The 15,936-nt window shown below is 41.8% G+C and overlaps 1 protein-coding gene across 1 annotated transcript; it reads right to left on the reverse strand.

The window, feature by feature from the left end:
- Positions 1-249: 249 nt before the first annotated feature.
- Positions 250-2,152, reverse strand: RBMXL2 (RBMX like 2). Its single transcript, XM_015115009.3, has one exon. The coding sequence runs from the start codon at positions 2,027-2,029 to the stop codon at positions 845-847; it is 1,185 nt and encodes a 394-aa protein (XP_014970495.1). The 5' UTR covers positions 2,030-2,152; the 3' UTR covers positions 250-844.
- Positions 2,153-15,936: the final 13,784 nt, after the last annotated feature.

Genomic DNA, 15,936 nt, shown 5'->3' on the forward strand with positions numbered 1-15,936 from the left:
AAGCCATTATGGTCCCCAAATCCACCACTGGTTTATTTTCTACTTGTTTCTTAATAATTTGTTGGTGGTGAAAATGAATGCTATCAATTGAAGGATTTTGGGTTTGCTTGTTTTGTAGCTTTGTGGTTGGTTGGCCAAACCTTTTATATAGTATTCCACTGTTGTTCAAAACATAAATAGTACTTTTGGGACTGAGGGGACAGGTGATCCTGTAGATTCCCAAAGAAAAGGCAAAAAGGCAAAACATGGCCAACATTATCCATTTACTTTTCAGATTTACTGACTGAATATAATTTTCTTTACATAAACATTTGATCTAAATCACTTTTGTTGTTGTTGTTGCTGGTTGGTTTTTAATACTGGAAACAGAGATTCAGTTTGAAAGATACCCTGAAATCTTAAGAGTAGCATACACCAATCCCTCCCACTCTCTACCCAAAATCTAGTTGGTTTAAATGAGCAGAATGATCCATTTTTCCATTTTAGGTGAGCAGATGTTTATGAAAGATCTTAGGACTGTTTGCCTCATTTATCAGGAAAATTTACAAGGGAAGAAGCCATTAATCGAATTTCTACTTGTAAATATAAGAAGACTAGTACTCAGGTTCATATACTTTTAACATGACCTTGTTGAAAGAAACGTTAACAATTCCAAAACTAAATTAAACGAATTTTAAGTTTTTTTCTCCCAAAAGCATAAAAATGGAGACGATCTTAACAGGAAATTCTTAAAAGGTAAAAACAACTCTTCCTTGTACTAGTCCTTGGGTAGTTACCATACAACAGGTTCTTCTTTTTGTTAGTTTCTTTGAAAAGGGCTTTTTGGTCCCAAGTCTGTTCCTGCTTAGTATCTGCTCCGGCCTCCTCCTCTCTCCATGCGGCCTCCTAGACGGCCTCCGCCCCTAGGCACCCTGCAGCCGGATCGGCTGTAAGAATCACGCTGGGGAGGGCAGCCCCTTTCCATGGACAGAGACAGCCCACGATCTGGTCTGCCCACCCGGTCTCGGCCCCTCGAGTAGCGGTCGCTCCGGCCATAACTGCTGCTGTAACTGTCGCGGCCGCCGCTGTAGGCATCCGGTGAGCAGCCCCGGTACTCCTCGTAGCGGCCTCCTCCTCCGTAAGATGGCGGTGTCCCCCGTCCTGGGGCGCCGCCGCGCAGGTCTCCGTAGCTCTCAAAGGGCTCTCGGTAGGAACCTCTGCTGGGATGATCCCCGTAGTCACGGTCGCGACACCCGTAGCCGTCTCGGTCGCCGTAGCCTCTCAAGGGACAGTCGTCCCGGACACTGGAGTGGCCGTATTCGCGGTGGGTGTACTCTCTGGGCGAGGGGGCAAAACCCCGGGGTTCGCGGTAGTCTCGGCTCGAGTAGCCGTCTCTGGACGAGTAGCCCTCATCCCGCGGGCCCAGATAGGGGTCGCGGCGCGGGGGCGGCGGCTCTCGGCGCGGTGGTCCTGAGTAGCCGTCTCGCCCCCGCACGGCCAGGGCCCTCCCGCGCATTCCACCGCCGCTGCTGCGAGCCGGACCCGACGGCGCGGCCCTCTTCGGGGGTGGGCCGGCCCTGCGCGGCGGCGGCGGCGGCCCGCGCTTCATAGGCATCGGGGCCCTGGAGGGCCGCAGGTCGAAATCTCCCGCGTAGCCGCCGTCGTCATCGGGCCCGCCCCGGGAGGGGGAACGCCGCGGGCCGCCGCCACCTCCGCGGGTTCCGCGCAGGAACCTCGGGCGACCGCGGCTGCGAGGAGGCGGCGGGCCTCGCCGGCTGCTCTCGAACGCCGGTTTGGTGGCCTGGGCCACCTTGATGGCCTTACCATCCAGGGACTTGCCGTTCATGTCTCTGGCGGCGGCCTTGGCGTCTGCGGGGCTTTCGAAGGTGACGAACGCGAAGCCCCTCGACTTGTTGGTTTCTCGGTCTTTCATCAGGAGCACCTCGACGATGCGGCCATACTTGCCAAACTCGGCTTCGAGGGCTTTCTCGTCGGTTTCGAGGTTGAGGCCTCCAATGAACAGCTTCCCCGGGCGATCCGCTTCAACCATGTCTGCCGGTCGAACGGTCGGTCAGTGGCGGTGGGAGGCGATGAGGCGGCGCCAGTCGAGGCCTTCGAGCTCGCTCGTCTAGGGCGGCTCCTACCGGTCGGGCGGCGCGTAGTGGCTTAGTCCCCGGAACCGCTGCCTTAGCCTGCTGCAGGGCGCGCCCCTAGTGCCTGTGATTGGTCGGCTGTCTGCGGAGGGCAGATTCGCCGTCGGGAAAGTCGGCAGTTCTGTGTCTCCTTTTTAGTCTTTAACTTCCTATTCACCTGACCCGGGCTTAACGGCTTTAATGGACTCCTGAAAGCTCAGGGAAAAGCCGTTAGGTGGAAAAAATTTTTTTCTATTTCTTTTAATGAGAACAATTATAATGATCCCAAACCTAAGTTACCCAAACCATTTTCAAACAGAAAAAAATAGTTAAATTTTAATTATTACTAAAATTATTAAGTTAAAAATCATTTTTCAATTATTGAAAAATAGAGTAATAACAGTTTACAAGTTTAAATTTTATTTTACTGATCTTTTAAAAATAATCAGCTTTTAGCCTTTTCGATCTTGTTTTGATTTTCTTTGGTGCTATTGTCTTTATTCTTTCTACATTTATTGGATTTATTGTTTATATTATTCTCTTCTAATTTTTTAAATAAGGCACTTAGCACATTAAGAGTTTAAAAAATATTTCTTCTAATTGTTATATTTAAGGTTAGAACTTATTCTCTAGGCACCGGTTAATATCATGCCTTGAGCAGTTATATATGTTGTTTTCACTGTTCAGTTCCTAATATTTTCTCATTTTTATTATTTCCTTTTTGGACCATGTATTAAAGAAGTATGTTTGTAAATTTTCAAACATATGTACCTGTTGGTTATTTTATAATATGCTCAGTACGATATCCATTGTTTTTCATTGAGGCTTGCTTTGTGACCTAATATGGTGTAATTAATGTTCCATATATACTGAGCAGAAAGTGTATTCTCTAAATGTTTGACAAAGTTCTCTCTTATTTTGTGGTATTTAAATCTTCCCTTTTCTAACTTATTTTTTATTTGATAGAATTGGCAAACACTAGCACTCTCTTAAAATTTACCATAATTGTGGATTTGTAAATTTCTCTGTTTTTATGTCTGGTTTTTGCTTCATGTAATTTAAGGTTATATTTTGAGATATATAAAAAATGAGAATTGCTACGTATTCTGGTGAATACCTTTTTTATGTAATGATCCTCATCATTCGTAAAAATCTTTTTTCCTTAGTCCATTTTGTGTGACGCTTATATCTTTCAGTACTTTTGCGATTTCTTCCTAAATCTTTGCTATCAGGCATGCCTTTTCCTCTTCCTTTTTTTCCATCTTTCATGCCTTTTCTTGTAATAAGTGATTTGTCTTTGTTTCTTTTTCCTCTACTATGGAAGAAGTTATGCCTTCTATTTCTACTTTTTTGAATGACTGCCCTTAATGTTTTTATTGAATGCTAACTTAAAAATGCTGTCTATAAATTTACTTATAAAATCAAGTTTTATAAATAAATTTACTTATAAAGTAAATTTACTTTATAAGTAAATACTTTATAAGTTACTGCTTGATTAACTTTTATATATTTGTATATCCATGTAACCATGACCCACATTAAAATCTATAACATTTCCATCACTCCAGATGGTTCACTTGTGCCACTTATTAATCAAACCTGAGATATGCTCTCCTGGCACAATAAGACAAGATATCCACACCGAGGTGTGCAGCAGGAAAAAGGAGGGCATTTATTTGCAGGGCTCCAAGCAAGGAAGACCAGGCAGCTACTCTTAAATTCTGACCTCCCTCATGGCTTACAGGTAAAGATTTTTAAAGGAAAGTGTAAATTTCAGGAAAACAGAAGTTACAGGCAAAATCATAAGTCAATACATGGAGGTTACACATTGGTGTTGGCCCAAAAGAGAGATAGCTCTTGAAGTCGGGGGGCTTACAGGTCATAGGTAGATTCAAAGATTTTCTGATTTGCAGTTGGTGAAGGAAGAGAATTTGCAGTCAGCAGAGAAGAATGAGCTTTGGCTCCTGAGTGTGACTCCATCCAGGCCCCTCAGGAAGATATTTAGAACAAAAAAATGATTGTCAGAGTTTAGTCCTCAGTTCCCTCTTATCTGAGTTCTACCTGCCTGTGGAATTGTTTGGTGGGATCTGGGTTTCGGAAAGACAACTCAGGGACATATGTTAAGACATTATATTTAGTGTCTATAGGGGAACAAAAAATCTCCTGACTCTAACTTCCATGGTTATTGTTTTAGGTTCCTATTACTTTCTTGCTTATTAATTTCCTTATTCATTTAAGGAATTTGATGAAGTTCCTTCACTTCATTCCTCAGGGCTAGCTAGGTGCATGGAATTTCCCTTAAAGGAACTCCAGATTTTCCTTTATTTCCATATTTGTAGGGGAGGGGTTGCACCGGCCCCTAAAACAGGGTCTCTGCTCTGCAAAAAAATGATAGGATCAATATCAAAGTTTGGGCGAAAACTGGAATGCTTACATGGGCTTTATGTGAAATGATTGTGTCTCTTTTACCTGAATGTATTTTGGGAATGGATATTGTGTCTGACTGGGGAATGCTTCCCTGCCTAGTGTTATAAAACACAAGGCATATAAATTCCACCTTTAAGCAATATTGATTATATTTGCTAAATAGGAAGGAACAAGATTGTTCAAGCCCACACAGTGTAGAATAAAACCTGAAGTGCTAGGATGCACAAATTCTGTGTACAATGGACCCGTGTGGAGGGTAGATTAGGGCTTGTGGCAAAAGCCTGGAGGGCCTCCAACCAACAACTACAGGGACTTTGAAGTGGAGAATTTACATCTGAGTCGATTACTAGCTCAATCTCAGACATTAATTGAAACTGCCCCATGACTGAAGAAAATGTAATAATCTTATTATCTTATATCAATTAGGATAGTTATTGTCAAAAGCACAAAAAGAATAAGTGTTGGTAAGGATGTGGAGAAATTAGAACCCCTGTGTAGTGCTGGTGGGAGTATAAAATGGTACAGCCACTATTAAAAATAGTTAACAGTTCTTCAAGAAATTAGGAATAGAATTACCATAGGATTCAACAACCCTATTTGTGGATATATAACCAAAAGATTCGAAAGCAGGTTCTTAGATATTTGTACACCCACACATGTAGCAACAGTATTCACAATAGCCAAGAAGTAGGAGCAATGAAAGTATCCATTGACAGATTAATTAATTTAAAAATGTAGCATAGTCAGCCCTCCATATCTGTGGGTTCCACATTTATGGATTCAGCCACCTGAGGATCAAAAATATTTCACAAAACACTGTGTACGTACTGAACATGTACAGACTTCATTTTCTTGTCACTATTTCATAAATGATACCTTATAAAAACATTTCTGTAGCATTTACATTGTATTAGGTATTATCAGTAATCCAAAGATGATTTAAAGTATATGAGAGAATATGTGCAGGTTATGTGCAAATACTACATCATTTTGTATCAGGGACTTAGCACCCTTGGATTTTGGTATCCTTGGTGGTCGTGTAACCAATTCCCCATAAATACCAAGAAACTATTCTATATACACATAATGAAATATTATTTAGCCTTAAAGAAGGAAATTCTGACATATACTACAACATGGATGAACCTTAAGGACATTATGCCCTGGAAGCTCTCCAAAGGCAGCCTTTTTGGGATTTTTATGGAGGCTTCACGACACAGACACAATTGATTAAGTCAATCTATAGCTCATTTCCCCTCCCTGGAGGATGGAGTGTGAGGCTGAAAATTATCAACCTCTAATCATGGCTTGGTATTTCTGGTGACCAGTGGCCATCCCAAAGCTATCCAGGAGCCCGCCAAGGGTCACCTCAATAAAACAAAGGGTACTCGTATCTCCCAGGAAGTTCCAAAGGTTTTAAGACCTCTGTGTCAGTAACTGTGAGCAGAAATGAAACATATTTCTTATGTCACAATAGGAATACACTACTGGGGGAGCAGGTAGATTCTTTTCCCCAGGACTGACTTGGAATATTGTGAGGAGGTGTCAGATTCTATACTATGGATAGTACCCTGTGAATAGTTCTCAAATGACCAGCAGAAAGTTGTTTGGTTTATAAATAGCAGTTTCAAGGTAAATGGACAGCATCCTATTTGGAAGACCACCTCTATGTTTGAAGAACATAAAAACAAACCAGTTTAATGGGAAATATTATGTGTTACTTTCCTTATAGTGATGGAAGAATTGAACAAAGATAAAAATCCCCCGCTTGAGTTTTTACTGCTTTGTGGATGGTGACCAGTGGCCTGACCATATGGCCAGACAGAGAGCAATGGAAAACTGCCTATTAAAGGCATACCCATAGGAAAACCAGCAAGGGAATTTGGGGAGGAGTGCATTAAGGTAGAACACGTTGACACCCAACAGAAGAATACATTTGTAGGTTCAGCAGGTGACTGCAATTGACCAGTAGATATCCCAGTATGCTTGCTTGAAGTGGCCACCTGGGTCCATGAAATGAGGGGACACTGGGGGCCTGCAGCAATGTAGAGATGGATTAACTCTAGACATATTCCTCTTGCACCTCTGAAGCACAAAATACCACTAAAAACTGTTTTGTCTTCCAAAAATAAGAGATAGACACTGCAGATGGCTGTGTGTCAACAGTTCCTGGGAGAAGACCTTGAACAAGCTGGTAGGTGGGATTGATGCTGGCTATGAGTGGATCTTGACAGGAATAGACACTGGACTTGGCTTTCCTTACCCAGTGATAGATGCAAATGTTCAGAGAACAGTCAAAGAATCAGAATATAAGATATTGCATCAATTTGTACTACCAAGTAACATTTCTTCAGACTGAGAAACACGTTTCACAATCTATAATTTCAAGAATGGGCAGAGAGGTATTTTCCTCAGAGTAATATAATAATTCAATAGAGAATTGGAATGGGCATTTGAAACAGTGGTTGCCTAAAATGGGAGAATATAAAAGCATGAAGAGCTGGCTTACACGCCTTTGCAAATGTGTGCTCACACTCAACAAGGAGACAAGAGTCTCCTAGATAGATTCCTGGTTTTCTGGTAGATCAGCAGGATAGGGAGTGGGAGAAGATGCTGGTATGACTATGCAATTTTTCCCACAGGAAAGGTGACTGATGACTATACTTTCTTCCCCATGTCACCTTAACTTTGTTTTTCCTACTTCATGGCCACAGGTTCAAGGCTGCAACTGCAAGTGCTGAAGGCAGTGATGATTCCTAAACAATAAAGTATAGCTGCATTCTAAACTTTATGTCAGAATTTCTGTGGGCCTGATGGGGCAGATTGTGCCTTCACCTCATCTAGAAATAATGGGATTGACTGTGAATGCAATTATATTGTCTAATGGTAAAAATAGCCCATTTCTATAACTATTTAACACTACCTATATGAATGGTAGTGGGCTGATGGAGAGGTACTTACTAGATTAGTATTGCTGCCTGCAATTAGACCAGCACAGTGGTTGAACCTAATGTCACTTCCAAAGGTAGAAAATTTTGTATAAATGGAGAGAAGGAGAAATAGTAGATGAGGATAATGCAACAAATAAATGGGTTCTGTAATGAGGGAAACTCAGTAGTACTTTAACACCTTGAAAGAGGCTCAGAGCAAAAGATGTTATTATCTTTTATTCAGTTATATCTGATGCCTCGAAGGGTGAAACCATTTATTGCTGACACCACTCCTGGTATTGAAACTAGGCAGGATCAAATGAAAGCCTGCAAACTGGAGTGACCTCATCCCAGGAGACATTTTCATGAAATATGATAATAGACTGAACTAATTATTAAGGACTGAATGGGACTCTACTAGTATGCCAGCATTTTTTGACTTTTAATTTTTTAGTTACATCTACCATAATGTAATATTGTTTTACACTTGCATTGTTGATAAAAATTATAATACCAATACCAATAGTCAAATGAATTGGAAAAAATGAGTTAAAAGCCTCCTATTCCTATACCACACTCCTTCCTCAAAATGTTGCTCGGACAGGCGATCCTTTTGCTATAAAGAACCCATGCTCAAAGACCAAGGGGTATCCTGTGATATAATAAAAATATATATATTTGGTCTTTATCCTGGTTCCTGGTACAGAGCTTCTAAAACCCTTGGAGACTCCTGAGTGGTAGGACTGTCTTTTGTTATCCATAAAGAGCCCCTTTGACCATACCTGAGTTTATGCTAATGAGGTGATTTATAGTCGGGGCCCTGGATTACTGTAGGATGGGGGCTCCAGAGAAGTTCACCAGAGAAGCGAACTCTGTGAATGGAGGGTCAGAACTTTAGCCCTACCTCCCACCCTGACTTCCAGAGAGAGGAGAGGCACTAGAGGTTGTGTTTAATCACTGATGGCCAATCATTTAATCAGTTACATCTATATAATGAGATCTCGTACAAAAACTCCAAGCAGTGGGATTTAGGGAATTTTTAGGTTGATAAACGCATGGATGTGCTGGGAGGGTGGCATGCCAGAGAGAACATGGAAACTGTACACTTTTCCCCCTTCCCTGCCTTATACACCTCCTCATCTGGATGTTCCCTCCTATCCTTTATAATAAACTGTAATCACAAGTGTATAGAGCACCCTTGACATAACTAACTCCATCTTAGAAAAAGACTCCACTTTATATTTCATAGGACACTTTGCCAACAAGGATGTTTTGTTTAATAAGCAAATTAAAAAAAAAAAAGATGGCATCCAATCACATAAAGACACAAACAAGAACTCTTCCACTATCAGTTCTCATCAAAGGACAACGTGACTATAAAAGATTAGCCCTTGAGCAGCTCAAAATGGCCATCTTGGGTGATACTATCTTGCAGTCAAAGAGTCTGCCTTGGGCTGGGCGTGGTGGCTCACGCCTGTAATCCCAGCACTTTGGGAGGCTGAGGCGGGTGGATCACCTGAGGTTGGGAGTTTGAGACCAGCCTGACCAACATGGAGAAACCCCGTCTCTACTAAAAATACAAAATTAGCTGGGCATGGTGACACATGCCTATAATCCCAGCTACCAGGAAGGCTGAGGCAGGAGAATCACTTGAACCTGGGAGGCAGAGGTTGCGGTGATCCAAGATCGTGCCATTGTACTCTAGCCTGGGCAACAAGAGTGAAACTCCATCTCAAAAAAAAAAAAAAAAAAAAAAAAAAAGACTCTGCCTTGCAAGACCAACAGACCACCCAGACCACTTGGCTCAGACCAGGACTCTTTCTTCTTCACTTTCCCTGGACTGATTCGTTAACCATTTCTCCTATCTGATAGAGCAGGAGCATCACCATCTTGGTCAAGGCCCTAATTCTAAAGTTCACCTTAAAAACAAACAAACAAACAAAAAAAAACCTGCCTAAATCCAAAGGGCATCAGCCTAATGGCTAAGGTCAGCATGACCATAAACCACAAATAACATCTCCAACCAGAAACATTTCAAACTCCTCCCCAACCAAAGACATGCTAGCCCCTAGATAAGACCCCTCCAACCAGGAAGATTCCAGCCTTGAGATAACCCCTCTCCGGGCCAGAAAGATTTCTGCCGCAAGACAACCTCCCCTCCTCCCTGAGAGATTCCAACACCGCCATAAACTTCTCCACACACATAAACATTCCAAGCTTGTGATAAGCCCCCTCACCCTAAAACCAATATATACTCTTAGTCTGTAAGAGAAAGTGCTCCTGACCACAATCAGCCAGGAGCACCTTTCATGTTTTAACTAAAGAAAACCTGTCTTTGACTGCCAAGCCATATTTCATGTTTCTTTCCTCTTTAACTCTTACATTTCTCTGTTTCCTCTTGGTGATAAATATTATTTTGCTTTTGTGAAATGTTTAACATATAACATTTAAATATTGGTTAAGCACACTACTATGTATGGTTTGCCATATTGGCTGACTTGTGGAGTGACTTGAACCTGTGTGACCATAGCTCTGGCTAGGGAGTAAACAGGAAGTGCTATGGAGAATTGTCTCCGTGGAACTCCAGGTGGCATTTGTGATTGAAATAGCATCAATAAAAGTCTGATATTGTGGAAACACACACACATGCATGGACCTGGTCATTTCTAACCTTGCATTGCTCATGACAAAATGTATAGTACTTTCTTGAGTCCTGTGAATGGTTCTAGTGAATTATTGAATCTGAGGGGATTGTAGGAGCCCCCAAGTTGGCTGGGAGACTACTGTAGTAATCAAGGATAGATAGTATATCATTTTCCAACAGCAATTCTTAATTTTCCAACACCAACCATGTGTCCTACAATTCTATTCTGACACTAAGTACCAGGAATTAGTGTAGACCCACACTTTAAGGGTTTAGTCCCAATAAGGCTGCCCTCACTTCAGATGCCAGCTGCAAATGGGGTCCCCAGGATACCTAAACAGTTGGCAAGTTGTTAGATACAGTAAGAAATTCTTCTTCAAAGGTTTAGCTTGCTGAAGTTTCCTTGTCCTTTGTTTCCTGCCTTCAAAGCCAGACTTCCTTACTCTCTGTGTTCCCCCTTCCCTGGTAAACAACCTTCCTGCCAGTCCTATTCTATAGAGCCCACATTCCACATCTGCTACCCATGCTATGAATTACCCCTCCCATCGCAATGGCTTCTCACACTGACACTGATCTTCCTGCCTTCCCACCAGTGTAACTGTATTCCTGCACTTTTCAAATTAGCCAACCGGGTTCAGCTTAGATTGTGGGGTCCAACCCTAGCCAATAGGGGAAAGACACAGAAACAGAAGCTGCATTAGAGATAATAAAAACCCCTGCTTTCATTTGTTCTATGTGCTCTCGCCCTTGCTCCATACATGAGATATACCCTTCTGCAGAAGTAAATTTGCCTTGCTGAGAGGCCCTTTGTCCTTTGTCTCAGTGCTAGTTCTTCTTTGTGGCACTGAGCATTTGCTTCCAACACAAGTCAACTGCAATGAAGAGGTTCTAACATATATGGGCTTCATAAATTCTAACACCCATGGTCTAGACCACTTATTTTGAAAAATTAATAATTTAATGTATACTTATAATACTTGAAATTGCAAAAATATAATCGATGAATATTTTATGTGTTTATACACTGTTCTCTGTGTGACCATGACAAACTAATGGCAGAGAATTGTGGTAGATATGAATGATGAGTGAAGGTGTGAATATCGGTGAACAAAGAAGAGTACACCAAAGGAACGAGAACCAGGCAAAGAGGGGGCATTCTCTACAGAGTATCTTAGTGGCTACATTGGACTCAGTATCCTCCAAGAGAGTAACTGGAACAGGTAACTCTAGATGGGAATTTAGGGGGCAGAGAAGCTCCAAGATGAGGAAGATAAGTGTATCCACCATAGAGAAAGAGGAATCACCTTCCCCTGGCCCCCCCCCAGAAAATCTGCATAGGGCTATGTCCTGACAAGGAAAAGTTGGAGAATGCAAAGAATTGTCTTGCAAATCCCTATCTCCTCAGGCTATAAGTCCCTAAGACAATTAAAGGAGACTCTTTCCAACTAGAAACGTCAGGGAAATTTCCCTGCAGCAGAGCCAAGTGCCTGTGGCCTGGGACCCTTACTTTGTTTCCACTATCTTCAGGGATTGAGTTCTGGTTCAATGGTCCAGACACGAGGAGCAACCCCATGGCTCTATACCACCCCACAATTCTTCGGTAGTAGGGAGGGGGACTCCCAATTTGGATACCTACTAGTTTTTAAAAGTTTTAATCTTTTTTTTGTTGTTGTTTTTTTGAGACGGAGTTTCACTCATCACCCAGGCTGGAGTGCAATGATGCGATCTCTGCTTCCCGGATTCAAGCAATTCTCCTGCTTCAGCCTCCCAAGTAGCTGGGATTACAAGCACCCACCACCATGCCTGGCTAACTTTTGTGTTTTTAGTAGAGACAGGGTTTCACCATGCTAGCCAGGGTGGTCTCAAATACCTGACTTCAGGTGATCCACTCGCCTCGGCCTCCTGAAGTGCTGGGATTACAGGTGTGAGCCACCATGCCCAGCCCTCTAATTTCTTTAAAATATAATTTAATCTCTCTTTCCATTTTTTTTTTTTTTTTTTTAGACAGAGTCTCGCTCTTTTGCCCAGGCTGGAGTGCAGTGGCGTGATCTCGGCTCACTGCAAGCTCCATCTCCTGGGTTCACACCATTCTCCTGCCTCAGCCTCCCGAGTAGCTGGGACTACAGATGCCCGACACCATGCCCGGCTAATTTTTTGTATTTTTAGTAGAGACAGGGTTTCACTGTGTTAGCCAGGGTGGTCTCGATCTCCTGACCTCATGATCTGCCCGCCTTGGCCTCCCAAAGTGCTGGGATTACAGGCGTGAGGCATCACGCCCAGCCTAATTCAATTTTTAAACTTAATTTAATTCAATTTATTTTTTAAATTGTGGTAAAAATGCACATAAAATTTTCCATCTCATTTTTAGATGTATAGTCCAGTAAAGTACATTCACATTGTTGTGCAAACACTCTAGAACTCTTTGTCTTGCAAAACTGAAACTCTATACCCATTAAACAACCCCAGTGTCCCCCCACCCCACCTCCAGACCCTGGCAACCACCATTCTTTTGTCTCTATGAATTTGACTACTGGGCACCCCCTCTGATATGGTTTAGCTGTGTCCCCACCCAAATCTCATCTTGAATTCTCACATGTTGTGGGAGGGACCCAGTGGGAGGTAACTGAATCACATAGTCAGGTCTCTCCCATGCTATTCTCATGATAGTGAATAAGTCTCACAAGATCCAATGGTTTTAAGAAGAGGAGCTTTCCTGCACAAGCTCTCTTTTTTTTTCTGTAGCCATGTGGGACATGCCTTTCACCTTCTGCCATGATTGTGAGGCCTCCCCAGCCACATGGAACTGTAAGTCCATTAAACTTCTTTCTTTTGTAAATTGCTCAGTTTTAGGTATGTCTTTATCAGCAGCGTGAAAACCGACTAATACACCCTCATTTATTCAAACAGTATGAACCAAAAGAGTGGTTGACTTTTAATTCACATATATTTATGTTACTTCAATGAACGGTAAGCATCCACTTTTCAGGAATTCATTTCTGTCTTTAGAAGAGTGGCTTCAGAGACTGGGACCTCGGCTCAGATTGGCGAAATTGCTCCCTGTGGGCAAGGAACTGAGAACTAAAGGGAGGAATGCTAGTGGTTGTGGGCGCTTGGCGCTGTCCAGGGTCCTGCTTTCTCTGGTGATGGAGAGCAGAATTGGGGTCACCTCCTTTCCAGCTGCATCCATGCCCCTACCAGGCGCCCCGCACTGAGTTTTGAGGGCGTCTGGCTCAGGGACACAGAAGGAGGAGTGGAAGGTCTGGGCTTGAGAGCTGATTCATCACACACAAAGAAATGTAAAAATACAACCAGAAATGTGGGGCACCCTGGGACAGAATCCCAGGACTCCCACTGGATGCGATTCTAGGGAGTCTCCAGAGAGCTAGGTGTCTTGGGCAGTGACTTCCCAGGCTGCTGGACTCTGCGGGGCTTCCCATGATAACCAGATCACCTACTTCACCGAGTTGCTGGGAAGTTGGAAAATAATACAAGTGTTCCCTGGAAGAGTAGGATGCTTTTGCTTCTATTCATTCTTCATTCATTCATCAGTTTTTATTCATTCATTCATTCATTCATTCTTGAATCATAGCCCACATGTGCAAGAAGATACTGTGCTGTAGGCTGGAATAAAACAGTGAAGAAAAGGCCCATAGTTTCTGTTCTCATAGAACTTACATTGTGATGAGGGAGATAAGCGATGGGAAATAAAATAATTACATATCTGTGATAGTGGCAGAAAAAAAAGAAACACGGTGCTTTGGTAGGACAGGGGAGGGGGAGATGGTGATATATAAGATGGAGTGCTCAACCTCTCTGAGGAGGTGATATTTCAACTGCTGGTTAAGGGATCATCCAGAGCCAGCTCTGTAAGGAGCAGGAAGAGGAGCTGAGTGGCCAGAGAGGATCAGCTATGTAAAGGGAAATTAATAGCCTTAATGCTTATAATAAAAGAGAGAAGGCTGGGAATCAGAAGAATCCAACTTAAGAAGTTAGTATATTAACAGAATAAATTTAAAGACAGCAGAAATAATGCAGTAACAATTCACAAAATATTAAAAAGAAAACAAAGATAAAACATAAAGAATAAAAAAACTAAAGTTAGTTTTGAAGACTCTATTTGCTTTTTTGACAATCCAACTCGACTCTGTTTAAAATTGCAAACCCTTTCTTCCCCAGAGCTGATTTTAGCATGAGGGGAGTGACTTGCCTGATGCACAAATTTAAGGAGATATAAAAAAAACTTAGTAATCAAGAGAAATACTATTTTTGGAGATAAAAGTTAGTGCAAAAATATCCATAATGATCAAAATATCAAAATTTTCATTTGACTTATTCTAACCATCACCACTGTTCTACAGCAGTGACACTGTTGTAGAACCCCAAAATTTAGGTTCATATATCTGATGTGCAGTAAGTAAAACACTGACACATCAGCACTTAGGAGCAGAGAAAAGTTTATTCAATTTGGCTAAAGTGAGAGGGCAGGAGAGATGAGCTCTCAAATCTGACCTGCCTTTCAACATAACTGTGGGCTTTTATGAGTAAGGTAGATATGCAGGAGGGGAGATCCTCGATGATCAAAGTTGTCTGCGTCTCTAGGGTGATCAAACTTCTGCATGCCATCAAGGAGGTCTGCATGACCTAAGGATCATTGTTCTTTAAAAGAAAAACGAGTCCATTAATCCTGCTGGTTGCCCCCAGAATTTAGGATATGAAGTTAAACAATTACTAGTGACTATATTCTCTCAAAATGACTCTATACTCCATGCTTGCTTGCATGGAAGAAGAAAAGGACAAAGTAAAATGAACACATAATGATTTTTATAACATAGGCTCAGTTATACCACCAGGCATGTTTTTAACATTTAAGTGCTAATGCTTCTAAGTGTATTGCTATTAATTTAAGATAAACATTCCTCATGTTATGAAACTACCCCACAAAGAGATTGAATTTTATTAAACACCTTTTCAACATAAATTGTGGTAATTGGTTTTTCTGCACCATCCAATTAATGTGATAAATTATAATATTCCTAACATCAGCCCACTCTTGCACTTCTAAGTCACATTAATCATAGTATATTTTAATTAAATGTTGAAATGTTCAAAAATTTTAATACTGGGTCTTTGCATAGTCATAAGTGACATTCATCTTTAAATTTCTTGATAGTGCCATTAGGCTTGAGAAATAATAAAATCCAAAGCCCCCAACTGACTGAATGGACCCCCAGTTGGCCAAGGGAACTCTGGAAAAACCTCAGACCTGAGTTCCCATTCATGTCAGGAGAGATGGGAGGTCAGACACACCACATTATTCCCTTCCCTTAGCTAACTAACATTAGGCTTTCTTCCCTACAGTCTAAACAGAAACCAGCCCTTTCAAAAGACTCCACACTGAAAATGTCAATGACTAGTTTATCTTCCCAGGTACGCCAAAAAGACATAGATTAATTATTCCTTCACTCCTGAGACATCTGCTTCCTGTATTCCTTTTTTCTTCAAATGTTTACCTTATATAAAATGTAGATTTACTGGGTACTAAAGTCTGAAAACTATATAATCATTAATCTCACTGCCACATCCCCTTTTTAAAGGAAAATATATAAATACTAAACCTTTTGAGACCCTCTAAAGAAAAAACAGCCACAGATGCACCTGTGACCCCTATTTTTCCCAGATGCATTCTCAAGCTGGCTCAATAAATCTTGACCATTTGAGACTTATGCCTCAATCACTCATTTTGGTTGTCAGGCTCTATTATCAATAGTTTTCATCTTTAAAAAATCAATTAGAAAAGCTGTCTTCCTCTATAATGCCCTGAAAT

The sequence above is a fragment of the Macaca mulatta genome, chromosome 14, assembly GCF_049350105.2.
Source record: "Macaca mulatta isolate MMU2019108-1 chromosome 14, T2T-MMU8v2.0, whole genome shotgun sequence".
NCBI lineage: Eukaryota > Metazoa > Chordata > Mammalia > Primates > Cercopithecidae > Macaca > Macaca mulatta.